Source organism: Morus notabilis, unplaced genomic scaffold (assembly GCF_000414095.1).
Source record: "Morus notabilis unplaced genomic scaffold, ASM41409v2 Scaffold184, whole genome shotgun sequence".
NCBI lineage: Eukaryota > Viridiplantae > Streptophyta > Magnoliopsida > Rosales > Moraceae > Morus > Morus notabilis.
Genome location: NW_010387636.1, coordinates 1022239 through 1044937, shown reverse-complemented (window position 1 = coordinate 1044937; position 22699 = coordinate 1022239). Strand labels below are relative to the sequence as shown.

The 22699-nt window shown below is 34.9% G+C and overlaps 1 protein-coding gene across 3 annotated transcripts; it reads left to right on the top strand.

Annotated features, from left to right (window-relative positions):
• Positions 1-13290: 13290 nt before the first annotated feature.
• Positions 13291-22301, top strand: LOC21409443 (elongator complex protein 4). Of its 3 annotated transcripts, none has more exons than XM_010115164.2 (9): positions 13291-13438; positions 13971-14160; positions 14253-14479; positions 14579-14654; positions 14820-14976; positions 15909-15987; positions 21174-21333; positions 21412-21503; positions 21988-22301. In XM_010115164.2, the coding sequence occupies exons 2-9, from the start codon at positions 14028-14030 to the stop codon at positions 22153-22155; spliced, it is 1092 nt and encodes a 363-aa protein (XP_010113466.1). In that variant the 5' UTR covers positions 13291-13438; positions 13971-14027; the 3' UTR covers positions 22156-22301. The 3 variants fall into 3 exon arrangements, with proteins under 3 accessions (XP_010113466.1, XP_024032939.1, XP_024032938.1); XM_024177171.1 differs by having other exon boundaries at positions 21802-22067; XM_024177170.1 differs by lacking the exon at positions 13291-13438 and adding an exon at positions 13645-13693.
• Positions 22302-22699: the final 398 nt, after the last annotated feature.

Sequence of the window (22699 nt, the reverse complement as noted above, 5' to 3'; positions counted from 1 at the left end):
CAAATGGGAGAGAGAGAGGGAGAGAGAGAGCACGGAAGTGTGTGAGAGAGAGAGAGAGAGAGAGAGAAACGCACGGGAAAGAAAAAGAAAAGGAAAGAAAAGAAAGGAAAAAGAAAAAGAAAAGAAAAGAAAAGAAAAATAAAAGAAAGTGACATGTGTAAAATATAACAGTCCAGAAATGCGCCCATACACACTTCTGGATTAAATAAATTACTGTGAATAATTTAAATACCTTGGAATTATTTAAACTCAATTAATTAAATCAGATTAGGCACACTAATAATCTCAATTACCTTAATTAATCTCAATTAATTCTTCAGGGTGTTACACACATCCATAGTGATATGTCTTTCTAGTGGATGGACAATATCACTTGTAACCTTTTTGATGAGGGGAGTGCCCTAGGAACACACACTTACGAGACTTGGGATCAAGATTGCTATGTTGATGAGGAGGAATATGGACATAGGCTGAACATCCGAACACGTTGAGTGGTATAGTGTTCACCACTCGGCTTTGTAGGAAGATTTTAAGGAGTACTTACTACACTTCAAGATTCGAGATGGCATCCTATTAATTAGATACGTAGCAGTTAAAACTGCTTCCCCCCAAAAATGTTTTGAAACATTACTAGCAACTAGGATAGAACGGGTTACCTCAAGAAGATGTATGTTCTTCCTTTCTGCTATTCCATTTTGTTGAGGTGTATCTGTACATGAACTTTGATGAATAATGTCATTCTCGAGAAGGTAGGGTCCTAGGATTGAATTGAAATATTCCCGAGTATTGTCGGTTCAAAAGACTTGAAAAATGGCTTGAAACTGATTTTTAATCATGGAGTGGAAGGTTCTAAACAAAAGTCCAGCTTTTGATTTTTCTTTCATAAGCAATACCCAGGTAGCTCGAGTGTGATCATCAATAAAGGATACAAACCATCTTGCACTAGTTATATTTGGAATCTGAGATGGTCCCCAAATATCACAGTGTATGACTGAGAAAGGATGAGAAGGTTTGTACCCTTGAATAGGGTATGTACTACGACAATGCTTCGAAAACTGACACACTTCACGTTGGAAAAATTTTGGATTTTTATTGATAAATAATGAAGGGAACATTTTTGCCAAGTACATGAAATTTGGGTGTCCTAAACGAAAATGCAGTAACCTAATGCTACTGTCTTTATTGGAATCGAAAAACACAAAAAGGTCTGAATCTTGAACTGAGGAGGACGTGGAGTGATGAGCCAGAGAATAAGAATGAGCCTTGTCCTTAATCCAGTAGAGTCCCTGATCTTCCTTAACATTGCAAATCATCTTCCCCGAGTCCAAATCCTGAAATAAACATGAAGTAGGAGAAAACTTAGCAACACATTTAGAATCCTTAGTGAGCTTGCTAACAGATAACAAATTGCAAGTTAATTTGGGAACCAAAAGAACAAATTGAAGAGTTAATGTATTAGAGATGACCACCTTTCCAATTCTTATTACTAGGGAAAGTGATCCATCAGCAATCCGGACTTTATAATCTTTAAGGCAAGGATAACACTCTTGAAATAATGAAGCATCACTAGTCATATGGTCTGAGGCTCCTGAATCAACAATCTACCCAGCGGAATCACCAGTCATATGTCCATATTCCTCCTCATCAATGTAGCAAACTTGATCCCAAGTCTCGCAAGTGTGTGTTCCTAGGGTACTCCTATCATAAAAAAGGTTACAAGTGCTATTGTCCATCAACTAGAAAGACATATATCACTATGGATGTGACTTTCATGGAGAGTGTCCTATTTTATTCCAAAACCGCTATTCAGGGGGAGAAAATACAAGAAGAATATCAGTTTTGGGATAGCCTGATGTTAGAAGATCCCATGAGTGATATCACCATTTCTAAACCTGAGACTGAGAAGGAACTCCTAGTCTACACCAGTCGGAAGAAGAACCCTAAACCGGTAGAGCATCCTGAGATTCTCACGCCTTGCCATAAATCATGAAGTGCCCCCTTGATCTCGAATAATTCAGTAGTGTTTTCGTTATCAGAGTAAGTCTCTTGAGCAGCCATCCATATTTCATGTGCAGTGTCGTAGAACAGAAAATTCTACCCCATATCTGCGTCCATGGTGTTGACTAGCCAAGACATCACCATATTATTTTATGTATACTTGGGGTCATTCGGTTTGGCTGGAACAGCCACACCCGTAAGGTAATCGTCCTTCCCTTTACCTGAGATGAACATCATCACTGACTTGGCCCATTGGAGATAATTCTGACCATAGCTCCTGAGGTGCTGTCAGTTTCTGACGCCATATGATGGGTGATGGGTTAGGGTTTTTCTCAGTTGATGACAGTAACCGAAGCTAGGGTTATGGCTTAAAATATTTCTCCTAAACCCGGATCAGCAGCCTTGCTCTGATACCATGAAGTTTTCTCAGGGCCGGAATTAGGGTTTAGGAGGAATATAATTCTTATTCACCTTAGAAAAATACACTATACAGGTTTTAGGGATAACCACAGCCCGATTTAGCCCCTTATTTTTAGCACCTTAGATAACAAAATTGGTAATTACTTATCTAGTAATTAGAGAGAAGTCAGGAAACTAATCAAATAAGGAAAAAATACAGCTGTACAAATCAGCCCTAATTACTTCGGTTTTCCACAATTTTGTCTGTTAAAGTTGTGTTAATTTCCTGCATCAGGATTTAATTTTTCTGCAACATTCTAAATGAGTAAGTTGTGGGCCATGAGTTGGTAGTTCCATCAGATATGTACAATTCTGCTTTAGATAATGTGCTTATATTTTTATATTTCATTCTCTAAGAAACTATCATCAATCTAATTCAGCATCAATGTTGTGAATGCTAAATGGTTCATAGTAGTGGAATTAAGCTACTTTAATATGATGTGGAAATCATGTTTTGCAGATTATTTTGGTTCCATCAAAAACTGCAGAGTTGAGCCAAGGGATAGGAGGATGATATTAACAGCCGTTAGTCATAGGAACCAACTTGCAAGTTCATTAAGTTGTTCCTAACTTTTTTTTCAAGCAAGAAAGAAAAAGATAAATATTCAGTTGCATTCCTAATTGCTTTTACATGATGGGAAGATAACAAGTTTAGATTGTTAGTCTGCTCTACTTTTCGTTAACTTTGCTGATGAATTTATGTGGAAGTCATGTTTTTATTTTGTTTCTTCAATTAAATTCAATTAAATTGATGTTGTTGTGCACAATTTTAACCTAAGACCTTAAAACCGAGCATAATATGCCCTTTCATCCACTTATCACTAATCATTCGAGCTCCTAAAGTATTTCAATTTCAGCTGATCAAGATGGTGAAATTTTAGACATCGTTCAGTTTGTGGATTGAGTTTTTAATTCAAGTTAAGATGTGATTTTATGTGAGTTTTTAATTGTAACATAAAAAGTTAGATGTGATTTTTTGTAATAGTTTTTAACTGTAACAAAATTAGAATGTAGCGGAGTAGGTGTGTGAGTGGAATAGTTTCATTTTATTTACATGTTTTAGATTTTTGGCTTTAATCTATTTTTTGTGTCTTTTTCATCTTTTTCTCTCTTTCTTTATCTTCTCCTTTTTTTCGTGACATTGATGTTTTTGTTGAGTAGTTTTTTCTTTTTCTTATTTTTTTTTCCCTTACGTTGATGTTTTTGGTGAGCATATTTTTCTTTTTGAATTTATATTAATCTGTTTCATAATGATAACTCCATTAATATAATGAAAATGCTTTTTGAGTGACTTATTGATTTGTTTTTCATATCATGTGAATGATAATTTTTTATAATGATATCGTCATTAAGATCATGAAAATGCAAGAAATTTTTTATTTGTTATTTTGTTTGTTTATTTATATTTTTATCATAATTTTCTCGTTCTTTAACCTAATAAAAATAGATAGATTACACATTCATGTGTCATGCATTTTGATTATTTCGGATTGTTTGCAAACTTTGTATTCATTATTTTTATAATGATACCATTTTTAGAATAATAAAAATGCGAAATATTTTTTTTTTGTTATTTTGTTTGCTTATCTTTAGCTTGTTTTATATCTACCATAATTTTTAACAAGAGTTTAAATTACTACGAGTATCATTTATAACAATAATTTGCAGAAATGCTGAATTTAGTTGACTAATATTTGTTTAGTTACCTCCAATTGCTGTGGTTCGCGTGACTAACCAAAAACTCATCAGCACTATTTTCAAAAAAACAAAAAACAAAAAATAAAAATAAAAAATAAAAAGTCATCAGCACCAAGCCGTTCACACAGTACTCTATTGGGCTATAATCTGTGTGCTTAGCACACAGTTATGGGCCAGCACTATCTAAAGGGGGAAATAAAAAATGGAGAATTTATCTGTGTGTGAATTTTTATCTTTTATATTAGTGTAATTATTTAATTAAAAAGATTATAAATTAAGAGTAAAGAGTAAAAATTTATATCCATATACTTTTAAATAGTATTTATTAAGATTATTCAAAAAAAATTTATTATACAATGGGTGAACGAAGAAAATAGGCCAAAATTAATTGACCATACAAAAAATAACATAAAAGTTTATTTGTAGATGTAAATAGTATAAAAATATTGTAAATACACATTTACAATTAATAAATATTTCTAAAATACCCCATCTTCTTCTCCACCTCTCATTTTCTCACAATTAGTATCTTTTGTCGGAATCATCGTTAGTTGTTGCAGGAACCGTCACCGTAGCAGTCACTAAAACCATCTACGGAGTAGTCACTGGAGTCGTAAAATTTATCAAGAATCTTTAGGTTAATAGACTATTTACCAAAATATTCTTTTAAATGTTACAGTAAATGATTCATTTAGTACTTCGTAAATGATCCATTTACATGTTAAAATGTTTGAATAGTAAATGAAGCATTTATTGCGTAAATTAATCATTTACCATCGGTGGTCAGAAAACCCACCATAACTTTAAAATGCAATTACTTCGTCATCTGACCTCGGATTATCATGATTTTTGTTCTTATGCACTTTTGGTGTGAAGACGAACAAAACCCATTCCACAATTAACCTCAACACTCGTCCAATCACGATGCCCAAGTCACGCATAAGTTTTGCATTTTTCCTCGCGAAATTTGTCACTTCCGGCATTGTCAGCGTACAACTTTGATCCCATTACACTCAGACCTTCATGGAGAGTAAAAGCCCCAACCTAATTACTCCGAACAACCACTACAAGTGGAGGAGGAAAGGATGGAGAGTTACTCCAAACAACCACTACAAGTGGAGGAGAGAGAGAGGAGAGATTTCTCGCTTCTGGCGTCGTCGGCGTACAACTCCAATCCCATTACACTTAGAACTTCACGGGCAGTAAAAGCCCCAACCTAATTACTCCAAATAACCAGCGGAAGGAGAGGATCGACAAGTAGAATAGAGAGAGAATGCAAATAACAAGGATCAACAATGGTGCTCACTGCCTTAACGACAACGTTTTGTCATGACAATAGAGAAGGAGGAGAAGAGAGCCGGTTGGGAGAAAAAAGAGAGGAGAGAGAGAGAGAGATAGGTAGAGAGGAGAGAAAGAGATATATCTAGATCTAGAAGAAGAAAGACACGGGAAATAAAGAACAATTTTGTCAAATCAAGTTGTAAAGTGCTTTTTATTTCAATCAAACTTAAAACTGCTATTTACCTTTATCAGTTAGAAATTTGGGCTATATGCTACAATTTCCTTTTGAGAAAATTACTAAACTTACCGTGTATGATCTGAAATTTTATCACTTACTCTTTGTTAATACAATTTTGACAAATATAGTTATTTAAATAAAAAGAATATTAATCAAGAGTAAGAAATAAAAAATTAAATTCATACACTCTTAAATAGGGGTGTAAGAATTCAAGCTGAACCCGCCCAAGCCGACCCTACCTACCCGAAAATAGTGGGATTTTTTTTTTTGCAGTAGCAATAATGCCCAACTCGCAAAGTGCGGGTGGGGTCACGGGGCAGATTCAAGGAACCCGATATTGCCCCTACCCGACTGAATTTATTAGCAAAGGGAAAGAAATCAACCCTAAATCTAATGTTTTTTTTTGCCCAATTCAAACATTTTTTTGGCCGAATTTATTAGCACAGGGAAAGAAATCAACCCGATATTACCACGGCTATTTTCGAACACATAACACAACATAGTTATTTTCGGACACACACAACACAAGCCCAATCCCAACGTTTTCTCTGGCCAATGATAATGGACTTAATTGCAAGAATCCCAACGTCAAGGCCCAATCCGACCAACCCGTCACCCCGAGGTAATCTGAAAGGTTACAAGTTTGTTAACTTTAAGAAGTGTTGCAGTTCAAATCTTTCTCAACCCGCACATTACGGTTCGGCCAAATTTTAGGCCCAAGGCTGATCCTACCCGGCCGACTTACATGCCTACTCTTAAAAGATATTTAACTCATTTTTTCTTGGAGAATTCAACTGTAAAATGCTGGTCAAATGACTATCTTGTCTGAAATATTGCACCTAGAGTCTAAAAATATCTATAAAGGCACTCTCATCGTGTAATGTGACGTGTAAAGACATTTCTAACCTATATAATGAAAAATAATGAATTTTTAAAATAGGAAACATAATAAAAAAATTATGTTTTGATTATTTCCTTTTTAAATGTGAGGGTTAAATGCTTCCTTATTTAATTTTATCCATAAAATCAATTTGATATCTTATATTACAACAAAATGTTGAATTAGTACTTTGTATTTTTTATAATATTAAAATAATATATTAATATTTTAGAAAACATTTTTTGTACCTTATAGTTAATTTTTAAAAGGTAAAATGACACTTCTATCATACTCATTAATTAAATAAAAATCAATAATTTATGAAAAAGTTTAAAAATATTTAAAACATTTAGGTCTCGTTTAGTTCATAAATTTAAATTTTTAATTCGAGTTGAAATGTACATTTATGTGAAAATTTTTAACAGTAACAGAAAAAGTTAAATGTAATTTTTTATGAAAATTTTTAACTGTATTAAAAAAAATTAAATGTTAATTTTTATGAGAACTTTTAACTGTAATAAAATTAAAATTGAAAATTTAAATCAATGAAACGAGTGATGCCTTAAAAACTCAAAAGTTAGTGATGCCTTAAAAACTCAAAAGTTAGAAACATATTGGATTGTTTCTTTAAAAAAAAAAAAAAAAAAAAAAAAAAAAAATTTTTTTTAAATTTTTTTAAAAAAAAAAAAAAAAAAAAAAAAGATCAGATTCTATTGAAATTTCTTTAAAAAAAAATTAGAAAAACAAGATCAAACTAAAATTCAAACCCATATTCAATCCCAAATTCATACTCAATTTAAACTCACTAACGAATTCAAACCCAAATACAATAACTACCGAACAAGCTTTAGTATTGAACCCAAATTGAAACCCATATTCAAACTCAAATTCAGACTCACTAGTCAAAAAAAAAAAAAAACTAAAAACTAAAATGGAAACCCAGTTTCAAAAAACGACAAAAAAGCTCAGATTCAACTTCTAGCACAACAAAATCAACCGTTCAACCTTTCAACCCCACTTTCAATGCCAAGATCCAACCACCCTTACCCCACCGTCCTCACCCCGCGGTTGGTAGCTAGATCCTGCTGCCCCGACCCCAGTAGTTTTCACCCCACGGTTCCCAGATTCTGCCACCCTCACCTTCGTCATCCTCAACCCCGTCGTCGATGCCCAGATCCCGTCGCCCCACCCTTATCGTCCTCAACGACACCCCACCCCTCAGTGCGAAGATCCCGCTGCCCCTAGTCCGTCATTGAAGACGCCACAGGCGAGGCAAAAAGGTGGGTTCCGAGACCCGCACTCGCGACCCAGCTGTAGTGGAAAGTTTATGCATATCAAGAAGTTTCCGAACATTGTCTAGTGGTCGACGAGCAATGAGATGATTGTGCAGAATGATAAATTTGGTTTTTGAATTGATTTTGGTCTTATTTTTTGTACTGATCTGTACGGGAAGAAGGGGAAAAGATTTGATAAATTTTCTGGTTTGAGATTTTTTTCCCCCCAAAAGATCTGAGTTTGAGATTCGGAAAGGTTTTTTTGTTTTGTTTTTCAAATATTTTATTTATTTTGAGAAAATAAAAATATGAATTTCAGATTTTTAAAAATATTTAGAATTTTTCTAAATTTATCAGTTTCTTAGTTGATTGTTGGGGCTCTTTTGGCAGGGCCGACCCACGTGGAGGGTGCGGCTCTCGTGGCCTCTTTTGATTGGCCCACGTTGTATGCATATCGGTCGTGGCCTGGTGCGTCGGCTTGGCTTGCTGTCGGTCGTAATGAGCTTCTAAATGTGATTTTTGATGTCGAGGTGGCCGAAGTGATGACGTTGACCCGGCTGGGTAGGTCTAAAGCCGGATAATCTTCTAACTCTGAAATAGTGAAGAGTTTTTGATAAAGACCTCTAGACGAGCGGATAGTGTGGGAGAGGAACGTAAGAAGAAATCCCTAATTTTGAAATAATGCAACCAAATCCATTTGTTTGCAACGGTCAGCCATGTGGGAAAAGACTAGTCAGTGTGGCGGGTGCAGCACGTCGAGCGATGTGAAAAGAAGTAATTTTTGTGTGAGTTTTGGATATTGTTGATTTGGAAAATTCCCAAATTTAGAATGACAAAGCCATGTCTCTTTTCTTTGCAGAGATCAACCATGTGAGGTAGCCAAGTTTGTATGGTATGCTGGATACGGTAGGTCAGGCGTCAAGAAGAGAAGGGTTTATGTGGTTTTGTGGGTGTTTTTGATCATGGTGGGGGATTTTCAAAGGCTTTCCAAAGCTCTTAGATGTGTAACAAAGCCATATTCATGTGTTTGAAGGGGTTGGCCATGGTATTGTGTCGGGTGCGCTACGTCGGTCGGCGGATTGGGCTTTGAGTGTTTTAAGGCATGTACAGTTAAAAGTTATAACATAAAATTATATTTAAACTCGAATTGAAAATTTGAATCGGTGAACTGAACGAGACAAAGACTTTTTAAAGCTTAACCACTTTGAGAGAGCGCCTAAAAACTCATTCTAAAAAAATTCCGCCAAAGTAATGGAGATTGGAAATTCTCCAATGAACCAGAAGCCAAGAGGTTTGTAATCAGCTAAAGGGGGAGTTTCTGAGCTTGTTGTGGTGTGTTTTTGTGAGGCATAAGGGCTGATATTTATAGGCAATGACGAGGCTCCAAGATGAGGGAAATTTTTCTGTAAGAGTGAGTTCTTAGCTTAGATTGCTGTCACAGCTACGTAGGGCAGACACTTTTGGCTGATTTTTTAGTTAGCTGTTTTGGTTTGCAAAGGATGCTTTGCCTAGGAGATGAATACATGGGTTTTGGAACAACCAATGAGATGGATTTGTTGACTTGCCTTGCTTTGGGTGAGTTTGAAGAGGATAACCATGCCTTAGAAAGTGGTTTGCTTTGGGAGAAAAGGAGAAATAGCCATTTTGGCTTGTAGTGCATAGATGTGGACCAATAAGAAATCTAGATTTTTTATTAAATAATTTTGAGTAACAAAATTAGGTTGAATAGTTTGTATTGGATTTGTCTAATTTCCTCTATAATCCACGTTGTCTTAAATTTCTCATAGACCTGAAGCCTTCTAAATGGGCCGATGGTCGGACGGCATAAAATGAGCTCGTTTAAGTTCCGTGACCTACCAAACGACGACCCACATAGAGGTTCCTGAAGCGACATTGCTCGAATTCACGTACCATACCTTGAGTTATGTTGCGGGATTTTGGTTGGATCTGTACTGTGCATTTTTTTAGGCATCAACATTGATTAAATAGCAGGATAATAATGTCATTTTACATCCCAAAAATGGATCTCAAGATACCAAAAAAATATTTTCTAAAACGTTAAGGTACCATTTTAATATTATGAAGAATACATGGTATTAACTCAATGTTTTGCTATAATATAAGGTACTAAATTCCCTTAATTTTATGATACATTTGTTTTTCTAAAAAGGGAAACTTTCTTTTAAAGTCACACAAATTAACATACAAAAATGACAAGATAATAATTAAATTTTGATTTCAATAGACCCCACAAAAATCATTATAATTATGTAATATTGTTATGAAAATGTACTCTTTTATGACAATGATGACTTCATTTTGGTATAGATCATTGTTGAAGCACTTCTTTATTTTTATTGTCCATGAATTACTTGGGCCTCGTTTGGTTGGACAGTTCAAGTGGTTTCAAAATCTGTAAAAAGTAAAAGTAATTTAAATTCTTAGTGTGATAGTTAAACAAAAAAAAAGGGCTTTCTAAACCTAATTCCTCCATAAGTTTTAAATCAAAAGGTTCAAACCAACAGTCGTTTTAACTCTGTAACAAATCGACACCTTGGATTTTAACAATCATGACTAAAGTTTAGCATTTTTTTTTTGTCAAACACATAGATAAAGATCTGAAAGTTGAATTTATAATAAGTATATCTAATTTCATTATTATATTTACATATTCATTATGATAGGAAATATTGGTGATGTTATATTTATTCAAATGAATTATGAAAAGGAAGACATATTACGGTTTCATTCCAGTACAAAAAAAAAAAAAAATCCATCTTTATAATGACAACCGTTAAAGTTTAATTATATTAGATATATCTTTAAAGAGATACAAGACTGAGTAATTAAAGAAATCTAAAAATTTCTCCCACTAGGAATATTCTCAACAAATACATAACTATAATTTAAAACTTACCGCAGGCATAAGTGGTTATGAATAAGAAATGAAAAAAAAAAGTATAATAGTTAATATACGATCAACATTGATAATTATGACAATGACTTAACATTATCATAATGAAAAGCCAATATTTTCACAATGACAATTATAATAGTGAAATGGAACCTTTTATTATGGTATAAATCGTCTTTGTGGTAATGAAAGTGAAAATTTCAAAGAATCATGCTGGTCCATATATGAGAATTTTGCTAAAATAACCGAGTAAAAAAGTAAAATTAAGAAAATGACTTTTTAATTTTAATTTTATTTATTTTATTTGAATAAATTCTTAATTATATAATTAATAGGTATTATTAACATAGGTGCCCTCCATCCCGAGTTTAAATACCAAATTCGAGCTCTCCTCCTTCTCCTCCATTCTTCGAGCCCTCACGAACGACCAAGAAGGCAAGAGAATGACCCAAAATCCTCATCCCCCTCTCTCTCTCCCTTCAGAACCTCCGAGATCTCCTCTTCCCTTATGCTGGAGTTTCCAAATTTTGTTCTCTAAAAAGTTCTTCCAATAATTTCTTCTTCTTCAAAGCACTTAATCAAACAAAATATGACCAAAATTTCTTCGATCTTGCGGATCTAGAGCTTTGATAGCTGGGGAGAATGAATGTAAAGAAATCAAAAAAATTTACCATGACTGAGCACTTCGTGAGGGAGGAGAAACGGAGCTAGCTTCAGAAAGGGTTTTGGGTTCTTTTTTTTTTTTTGTTTTTCTTTCTTCTCAGAAAGTCATTTTGCAAATAAAAATTTTTGAATTGTCATTTTATGAATAAAGCTTTTCTATTAAATTATTTTTACAAAGGCCTCTCTATATATTCCATATTCTACACAGTAATTATAAGAATCATTACTCACAAAAAGAGATTTAAGAATCATTTTTCACAGAGAAAAAAAAATTATCATTATGATAATGACAACGTCATTCATAAAAAATAATAAGATTGCAGTTTGTGAGTAATTGGAAGAAATCTTTATCAAAATTCAACTTGGGAGATATTTCTTGTATCTAAGCAAACATAAAATTAAATAAAACCACATAATATAAGGGCAAAAATGATAAACACAAAAACCATCACAAATAAACTCAAAAACAATAAGCACAAATTAAAAAATATAAAATGCAAAGCAAATAATAGAGTCAACATAGGAAAAAATCAACATGTTACGTGCATCAACTCCAAACAAAGTATTAAAAAAACGAAAAGGCGCAGAATTTGCATCAGGCCATTACAAAAACAAATAGATATAAGGCAAAAAAGATGAAGGAATGGAAAAAAAAAGGGTTCAATTTATATGATGGAAATCATATATTGGTGAACATATCAATACCAAAACAAAGTTGGAATGCATCCATTTTCACCAGAAACAAACAAGGCGATAAAGTTGATTTGGATAGCTTCTCTCCAGCACCATAGGAGACAAAAATATGCAAATGGTTCGAATAGCAAAAACGTGTAGAGAAAAAAAAAATGGCATCATAAATAGAGAAATTAAGATACTAAATAACCATACTAAAAAATCATATGAATATTAAACCAATTGATCGCAACATTAAATGGTAAAAAAAAAAAAGGCTGGTCAACTTTGGAAATTATGGTCAGAAAAAATCAGCACGCGTTTATGGAAAGAAAATACACAACGAGTATGCTAAAAAATATTGGAATAGTTTTGTTATATTGTATATAAATAGATATTTTTAAATTCAATCTATTTATAAATTCAAGATTCTTAAAATATACAGTTTGTATATTTATCTTTTAGTGAAATTTTCTAAGTGGTCGATATGGCAAATGATTATGACACTATGAAAATAAAACATTGCAAATTGAATTACGGTTATACCCTCTTAAAGAGACTTAAAACTTCTCCAATGCAATACTATAATTAATGTGCTAATTATAAATTTAATATTTTAGTGTAAAAAATACTCTCTAATGTAATGTTATTTATTGTGTTAAATTTCACATATGTTATTTGTGAAAAATTTCCTACCAAATATAATATATGAAAACTTTGACATTAAGTATTATTGATTGAAATGTTTATTTTTTTTTATGTAATCAATATAACTTTTATAATTTCTAATTATTTTATAAATAAAAATTAACTTATTTAAAAAAAATAAAAATTTACATTTTAAATAATATTATATTTGAAATAAAAATAAAAATATACATTGTACTTTTTTAATTGACATAGAATTTGCGTTAGCTATTGTCCGCTGGATGGTGTACTTTCTGTAGTACCAAGAGACGAGCCCCACGCAGATTCTCCTCTCCTTTTTTCATCATTTTTTTTTTTTAATAAGGTGGCGGAACTTTATTGCACAGAGGATTTGAGTACTAAGTAGACATTTGGATTATAAATTAAAATTACGCGATTAAAATTATTTTTAATTTATATGTATTTTTTATAAAAAAAAATATTATAATAAATTATAAATTATAATTTAAATTATAGTTTGAATCTTTTAATTAAACGCCCAATTGAAAAATAGGTGGCAAAAAATTGGTCTGGCAATACCACTGCTGTTTCTGTAGTCCGAACCCTGAGTGAGACCTTCTGCTAACTTCACATCCAGGATATAACATATTTATTTTTCAGTTTGGTTTCTCAGAAAACGAAGGAAAATCAGAGAAGAAAAGAAAAATAATAAGGTGAATTTCTATTTTCTTACTTTGGTGAAAAATATGACGACACCTAGTATAGGTGTTATTTACATTTGGCTCATTGCAAACGCATAGTGAGAATTGCGTATCTATGTTGATTTCTACGTGTGCTATCAATTTTCAAGTGGTGTTAGCAAGAGTTTTCTCGTTTAATCACTTGTATTAGTTGTTCGTACTTGTTCTTTGTGAAAATTCCGCCGTTTTACGTATTGCCCAGAAACTGTTCGATAAAATTCCCCAAAGGTACCATCTTGTTAATGAGTTAACCTGTGAATGTAACGTCAAAAATAAATGTAATTGTTACTTTTTCCCTTTTTTTTTATTTTTTGGCTGGAAATAGTTACCAAATTTTATCAAGTAGGGCGTTTGATCATAGAAATTCGATCCTGATCGATGAACTATGGAGAGGTTATTGTCTTCTGTTTCGAAAAATTTACCTTTAGAAGATGTGATTGTTATTTTTTTCAATATGTTTCTTGCATATATAAGCTATGGGAATCTAACAGTTATATGGGTACAGCCGTGGTCATAGTCTTTGGGTTCTCTCTTAGAAGTAGTTGGCAGTATTTGAGGAGCCATGGCTGCTTTCAGGCCTCGGATAGGCAGTTTTTCTCGCAACGTTTCTGCTTCATCATCGTCTCTGACACCTGGACTTAAGCATGGTCCAAACGGCACAACATTCATCTCATCCGGCGTACCGGACCTTGATAGTAATTGCCTTTGGTTTATTTTACTTGTAGTCTTTTCCACTAGAACATTTATTTTCTTCCAGTTCTCATACCATTTTTCTTTTTAATTATAGAGATTTTAGGTGGTGGGTTTTCTTTGGGAAGTCTAGTCATGGTGATTGAAGATGCAGAGGCACCTCATCATTTGCTTTTGCTGAGGAATTTCATGTCTCAAGGACTTGTTCATAACCAACCTCTTCTCTATGCTAGTCCATCTAAGGACCCTAGAGGATTTTTGGGTACTTTACCTAGTGCCGGATCATCTAAGGATGAAAAATCTTCTAAGCGAGATTCTGATGAGGTCTAGTTTCTTTTCAAACTTCTTATTTGTATATCCATATATTTTTACTTCAATATGGTGAAATTTAAGAGCTTCATAGTTTGGTGGGAAATTTTTCAGGAGAAGGGATTGAGAATAGCTTGGCAATACAAAAAGTATTTTGATGAAAATCATCAGAGTTTAGATAGTAATAGAGGTGAGTGTGGTTAGACTTAAGATAGTCGTGGTATTATGCACTCTACTAGTCATATGATGTTCTAATTGTCTGATGTAATGAGAAGTCTGCTTTTTATACCTAGTTCAACATTTGAGCAGTTTAGTGTGCATTATGACAAACATAAGATGCTCTAAATATTGTTAGATAGTAAGAAAGAGTTCTGCAATGACTTTGACCTGCGGAAGCCCTTGGAGAGGCAATTTCTGATCGGCAAGCAGATAGATTGTGTTAGCACTCAAGATTCTCAAAATCTAGTTGCACTTCATGATCGTTGTGCAGCATTTTTGTCTCAATTTTCAAGGTTGGTCTTATTAGTTTCTGGCCTATTATCTAACTTATCAAATAGTGATGTCTGGCTTATGAGTTTACGTTCATTTGAGTTGGTTTATGAAACTGGCAAGCTAGTCTTTTCTTTTTATTTTTAAGAAAAGTCGTGGGGCCTTTTTTTTCAGTCAAAGATGAAGCAGGACTAGATCCAGTCATTTAGCAAACACGAGTCCTTTATGAGAAGACAAGGTTTTAAATTGCACAATCGGGTACTCAGGCATTTTGTGTTATGAGGCGAGGTGTAAGCCTTAAATAATCATAGGAATAATTTTTTCTCCCTTTGTTTTAAACAAGTCAGATTTAGCGTTTCCAGTCTCCACTCCACAACAACTGCCTCTTTGATTTTTCAGCAGCAACATCTCTACTTCTCTAAAATTTGTTTTCGGCAATAACTTGATGTGCTTTTATTTATTAAAATTTTTTTTTGCTGGGATTTTATTTTTCAGAAGCAACTTATGCAACTCAATGGCTGAACAAAGAATTTGTTTATTCTTGGGCTCGGCTACATTTGTTTCAGCCCAAAAAAAATAGAGAAAGAGGAATGCCTCGTGGGTAAGGCTCAAGGCCCGCCTCATGTATGTGAGGCGTACAACTCTTAAACAGCCTGAGGCTTTTTTTGAGCGCCTCATGTGAGGCAGCCTCAACATCTCGCAAATTTAAACATGTGAGAAGTTTTTTATTTTTTCTTGATATTTCAAATTTCTTAAGGATGTCCTGTGCAGTTCTCTTAAGGGGTTCTTGTGAGATTAACTGCATTCCATGATATGAAAGGCATTAATGCACTTACTATGGTTATATACAAAAGGCATTTGTGTGGCTCATAATATTTTTTTAGTTGCTATCCCTACTTTAATTAAAAACATAACCTTTTCGTTTGTTCTATTCTTTTGTTTTGCCGCATCCTAGGAACGAAAGCAGTGTTTCCGTTGCTGGTCGTATCGCTATTCAGTCACTTTGTGCTCCACAATTTGTACACTCCGACATGGTGAGTAGCAGTTAAAGTTTTCTCTTAATCTCTTTGTTAAATTAGCCTCTGTTTTGAAATGCATATATATATATATATATATATATATATATATAGGAGAATACTGGGGACAGAAAGAGAGACTAGCTCTCTATATTTTTTCTTATTCATTCCAGAAAATAGAACACATTTAAATAAAAATAGAGAATACACGGTAAAACCCTAGGATCCCACATAATCAGGGATTTTATTCTAATCTTTGATTCTTTCCTAATTTATTCAAAAATCAAATCCTAACTTCACAATCCTGATTTGCCGACACTCCCCCTCAAGTTGGTGCAAATATATCAATCATGCCCAACTTGCTCACTTGAAGTTCAAATGGCTGTCTCAACAGGCCCTTAGTCAAAACGTCTGCCACTTGCTGTGTAGTGGGAACAAATGGAGTACAAATTATTCCCTCTTCTAGCTTTTCTTTTATAAAGTGTCTATCAATCTTAACGTGTTTCGTCCTGTCATGTAGGACAGGATTGTGAGCAATACTGATTGCTGCTTTGTTGTCATAATACAGTTTCATAGGAAAACTTATTGGTCGCTTAAGTTCTTCCAAAACCCTTCTTAGCCAAAGAACCTCACACACTCCTTGAGCCATTGATCTAAATTCTGCCTTAGCGCTGCTTCTAGCGACTACACTTTGCTTCTTGCTTCTCCAAGTAACTGAATTGCCCCAAAGGAATGTACGGTAGCCTAATGTTGACTTTCTGTCAGTGACCGAACCAGCCCAATCAGCATCTGTATACACCTCAATTCCTCTCTTCTCATTTTTCTTGAAGAAGAGTCCTTCCCGGGTGTGCCTTTTAGATAACGAAGAATTCGATACACAGCTTCCAGACGTTCTTCATATGGGGAATGCATAAACTGGTTCACCATGCTCACAGCGAAAGCGATGTCGGGTCGTGTATGTGACAAGTAGATCAATCTCCCAACCAATCGTTGGTATCTCCCTGTGTCTACTGGGACGCCATCGTTTACATCTCCGAGTTTAACATTAGCTTCTATCGGAGTATCTGAAGGTTTGCAACCACTCATTCCAGTTTCTTTCAGAAGATCTAGAATATACTTCTGCCGCAATACTACAATGCCCTTTTTCGATCTTGCCACTTCCATTCCAAGGAAGTATTTTAGTTGGCCTAGATCTTTGATTTCAAATTCCTTGGCTAGGTTCTGCTTCAGTCTACTCATCTCTTCTAAATCATCTCCAGTCAGAATAATATCATCCACATAGACGATCAAGATAGACATCTTGTCTTTGGTAGACCTCTTTGTAAAGAGGGTGTGATCCGATTGTCCCTGTGTGTATCCTTGGTTCTTAACAAACTTTGTAAATCTCTCAAACCAAGCTCTGGGAGACTGTTTAAGACTATATAGACCTCTTTAGTTTGCACATCTTGATTCCAAAATTCTCAATGAAGCCCGGTGGGGGTTCCATGTAGACTTCTTCCTCTAAGTCTCCATTCAAAAAAGCATTCTTCACATCCAGTTGATTCAGAGGCCAATCAAGATTAGCAGCAACAGATAAGAGTACCCGAACTGTGTTTAGTTTCACCACTGGAGAGAAAGTCTCTGAGTAGTCCACTCCATATGTTTGAGTGAAGCCTTTAGCTACCAGGCGAGCCTTGTATCTTTCCAAGGATCCATCTGAGTTGTACTTGACAGTAAAAACCCATTTACAGCCAACAACTGTCTTCCCATCTGGCAGATCCACTTTTTCCCAAGTAGCATTCTTCACCAGAGCTCTCATCTCCTCGAGGATTGCTTCTTTCCACTCCGGAACATTTAGAGCCTCCTGGACACTATTAGGAATAACCACACTAGACACTTGTGAAATAAAGGAACAATATGAGAGTGAAATGTTTTTGTAAGACACAAAATTCGACAATGGATGTTTTGTACAAGTCCTAACACTTTTCCTAAGAGCAATGGGAAGATCAAGTTGACTAGAATGGTTTGACTCAGAATTACTTGGAGGATTATGCTCAGGAATTATTGACGAATCATCCTGAATGTCATGATCTAACCTTTGATTAGACTCTTGGCGGTGCTGGGGAATAGTGTCTCTTCTTTTCTGCGCTTGATACTCCTTTGAATAAACAAGACCTTTAAACCATTTCGCACACATCTCTGTTGTTTCAGTATTTTGATTCTGAGATGGCATTACCACAGGTTGTCTATTTTCAACATTTAATTCATTTGTTTCCACTGATTTTCCTTCGGATAATTGTTTGTGGGAAACATCATCTTGAGTAAACTCAAACGTTAAACCATCTAGAAATTCATCTTCACTCGAACTCTCCCCCTGAAGATGGGAATTGTTGTAGTAGGGCTGTCCCTCAAAGAACGTGACATCCATAGACACAAACATTTTTTTAGAAACGGGATCAAAACATTTATACCCTTTCTGATTTGTAGGATAACCTACGAAAATGCACTTTTGTGCTTTTGGATCAAGCTTAGAACGTCTAGGATCATGATTATGGACAAAAGCTACACTTCCAAAGATTCTTAAGGGAATATCTGTTATTAGCCGAGTGGCTGGAAAGCATTTACTGAAGAATTTCATTGGTGTTTTAAAGTTCATAATTCTTGTAGGCAACCTATTGATCAGATATGTGGCTATTAAAACTGCTTCTCCCCAAAGGTACTTAGGAACTTTAGCTTTAAAACTTATAGCTCTAACAACTTCAAGAAGATGTCTGTTTTTTCTCTCAGCCACCCCGTTTTGTTGAGGTGTATTGGTATAAGAACTTTGATGTACAATCCCTTTTTCAGCAAAAAAATTCCCCAACACATTATTAAAAAATTCTTTGCCGTTATCACTTCGGAAAATTTTAATCTGAGTCTGAAATTGTGTTTGAACCATATTATGAAAATTTTTAAACACTGTTTCAGCATCGGATTTTTCCTTTAAGAGGAAGACCCAAGTGACTCTAGTATGGTCATCAATGAAAGTAATAAACCAACGTTTTCCAAAAAAAGTTGACACTCGAGAAGGACCCCAAATATCACTATGAATCATGGTAAATGGTTTCGATTTTTTATATGGTTGTGATGGAAAAACGACACGATGATGCTTTGCTAATTCACAAGATTCACATCGAAACGTAGAAGGATTTTAATTCATGAATAACTTGGGTAACAAATGCTTTAAATATTGAAAACTTGGATGTCCTAATCGATAATGCCATAACATAATCTTACTGTCACTAGAAACAGAAATAGAATTGAAACAGGCCTGTTGATCTTGTCTTCCAAAGGTTGATCCATTATTGAAGAGGTAGAGACCACTATCCAATCTAGCACCCCCAATCATCTTCCCAGAGGTTAAATCCTAAAATTCACAACGAGAAGACAAAAAATTAACTATGCAGTTATGATCATGTGTCAACTTACGGATAGACAAGAGGTTATAGGACAAATGAGGAACATGCAGGACATTTTTTAGAATTAGAGAAGGGGAAATGATAACTATTCCTTTCCTAGCAACCGTAGCAAAGGAGCCATCTGCAATTTTAACTCTTTGATTCCCTGCACAAGGTGTATATGAAGAGAAAAATTGCGAATTGCCGGTCATATGATCGGTAGCACCTGAATCTAATATCCAAGAGCCATCTGATTTGGTACAGGCAGCGGCTGCAGTGAAAAAATTACCTGACTGTGCTAGAGAACAAGAGGAGTTAGAGTTTCCTAATGATTGGGACTGAAACATTTTTTGTAGGTGCTCTATCTGTTCCTTTGTAAAAGGAAGGGATGCTGATGGAGATTCCTGCTCTGGATCCGTGCGGCTTGCTTGGAATGCGCGGAGCTCTCCCCCTGACCTGGTGTCACTGCCGGGTTGTTCTTCAAGTTTGCTAGTTTCCCGTGTAGTTTCCAACAGTTTTCCTGAGTATGCCATGCTTTCCTGCAATGGTCACACCAGGGCCTCTGTTTCCTCCACGCCTGTCTCCTTCTGACTCTGTGCCTCGGATTACAGGGGCAGATCCCTCACCAACTATCTTTGGTTCATCAATGTTTTTCAACATCACATGTCGCCATGCTTCCTCTCTTCGTACCTCTGCAAATACCTCTCTTATTATTGGCAGGGGTTTTTTTTTCCTAATATACGTCCTCGACCTCATCAAGATCTTTATTCAAACCAGCCAAGAACACAAATACCCGGCCTCTCTCAACCTTCTTTTTGTACCGAGCACTGTCATTAGAGTTTTCCCATTGTTCATCTTCGAACATATCCAATTCCTGCCATACTGTCATCATATCATTATAGTAGGTCGTTACCTCACGGTCACCTTGCTGCATCTTCCACATCCGAGTGTTCAACTCGAACAATTGTGAGTGGTTGTCCAGATCGGAATACGTTTCCCGGACTGCCTCCCAAACGTCACGGGCTGTAGGCAAGAACATGAAGGGCTTTCCAACAACAGGATCCATCGAGTTGATCAACCAGGCAGTCACCATGGAGTTTTCTGAGCGCCATTGCCTGTATTTTGGATCACTGGTGGCTGGAGGGTTTACTTCTCCATTCAAATGTCCATATTTCCCTTTGCCATCGATCACCAGTCGCATGGATTGAGACCACTCAAGGTAATTCTTTCCATTCAATTTGTGAACGGTAATTTGAAGGGAATTTTCAGAGAAGGAAACTATCGGATTTGACTGTGAAGTTGTCCCCGATGAAGCCATACCACTGGTGGCATCCGAAGTGGCTGAACTAGAACCAACCATGGCGGCTTTAAAATTCATAATCGAGCCCTATTCTCTGATACTATATAGGAGAATACCGGGGACAGAAAGAGAGAATAGCTCTATATTTTTCCTTATTCATTCCAGAAAATAGAACACATTTAAATAGAAATAGAGAATACACGGTAGAACCCTAGGATTCCACATAATCAGGAATTTTATTCTAATCTTTGATTCTTTCCTAGTTTATTCAAAAATCAAATCCTAACTTCACAATCCTGATTTGCCGACAATATATATATATATATATATTTTTGATTGTTAGTGTTTATTTTGTTTTCTTTATATGTTCTTTCTCCTCTTTCATGAAGACCTTTTTTGATAAGTTTCCTTGCTTTAAAATTAGTGGTCGAAATGGCACGTATGGTAACTTCAGTATTTTATTGAATTCAATTACTATTGGCGTGCAGGAATGGGACATGCTTTCCTTTCTTAGATCTTTGAAGGGCATGGTGCGGTCTTCAAATGCAGTTGCCTTGGTCACCTTCCCATCAACCCTTCTTTCACTATCAACCTCCAAAAGATGGCAGCACATGGCTGACACCTTGCTTTCTGTCAAAGCAATTCCAGGTTTATAGTTAGCTTTTACGTATGCATTTCGTCCTCAATAATTTTTCAATAATAACTCTTAATGAATAACTGGTACAGATGAAGATAAGGACTTGGCTAAGCTTCTCACTGGTTACCAAGACATGATTGGCCTTCTTAACGTGCACAAAGTAGCTCGTATTAATACACAGGTATTCTCTAACACGTGCTTTGCCGTAAACCTAATTTTATATTAATCTCTCTGGTGCTCCACTTTCGTTATGTATAATGCTCTTTTTGTTGAAAAAGTTAGAAAGCATCACTAGTGCTGGGCACCGTCACTGATGCCAAATAGTACTGCTCTTTTTTGCTTGATGTTCACGCTTCATATTCACTAGAAAGCGGCACGTCACCTTTTTGTCTTATTGAGTTTAGTGCAATACCAAGCTGAAAATGTGTATTGGCTTTCTTACAAACAATAATTGTAAGTTATCGTATTTCACCGTGTAGGTTCAGCAAAATAAATGTTATAAGTAGGAGCACTAGAGCGGTTGCTCTATTACTTTCCTGTTACTACAAACTGGGCCGTTTTGATTATAGCTCCTTAATAATCTGGTTGAGTGAGATGGTTTCGATTTCAATCCATCGCTGTTGTAGCTCGACTATTTATGTCAATTAATTTAAATGTGTTGGCAGTTTCCTGTGATTCTTGAGGCAACAACATTCTCAATAAAGTTGCAGAAGCGGAGGTTTTTGGTTTTGGAATGTCTAAATCAAGCCCCTATTGATGGTTCAAGTGGGAGTTCTTACAGCACATCTGGCAGTTGTTCTGGATCTTCTAGAACTGGAACTCTTGATTTCTAGATTCTAGGTTAACGCTAATGAAGATATCTTAGAAATAACTATTGAAATTGAGAGTTTTTAAATCTTTAAGAATTAGTCGTTAGTTCTAGAATCAGTATGTGCTGCTATGTTCCTTCAAGCTTTTCCCTTTCATTTAGACTTTAATTTTGGGCTTGTTTGGCTCAACAACTTAAACCATGGATATTTGAACCTTTTTGGTATCACTATAGAATTTGAACTGTGGTAATTCAAACTATCATTTGGATATGCAAAACAATTGTAATTTGAATTGAAAATAAAATCCAAACTGTGTTTAGATAAAGTATTGAAAACTGTCATTAGAGTTTTGTAACAAATAAAATTTCATTATAAATGACATTAAAAAATATGTAATGAGTGGGGATTTATTCATCTTTTCATTATGAATACATTAAAAAAAATTATCTCAATCGAAATTAAAATAAGTTATGACATTTTAAAGATTGAAATTGAAGAGAGAAAACGTAGAATATAAAACTATTGGACTGTTGACAATAATTCAGATTGTTAGAATTTAGAGGGAAGT

What these genes read in the sequence shown, in the direction of transcription:
- LOC21409443 (XM_010115164.2), top strand. Translation starts at nt 14,028, where the DNA reads ATGGCTGCTTTCAGGCCTCGGATAGGCAGTTTTTCTCGCAACGTTTCT. An exon ending in GAGTTTAGATAGTAATAGAG is followed by an intron (nt 14,655 to 14,819) that starts GTGAGTGTGGTT and finishes AAATATTGTTAG; the next exon opens with ATAGTAAGAAAGAGTTCTGC. An exon ending in TTTTTGTCTCAATTTTCAAG is followed by an intron (nt 14,977 to 15,908) that starts GTTGGTCTTATT and finishes GCCGCATCCTAG; the next exon opens with GAACGAAAGCAGTGTTTCCG.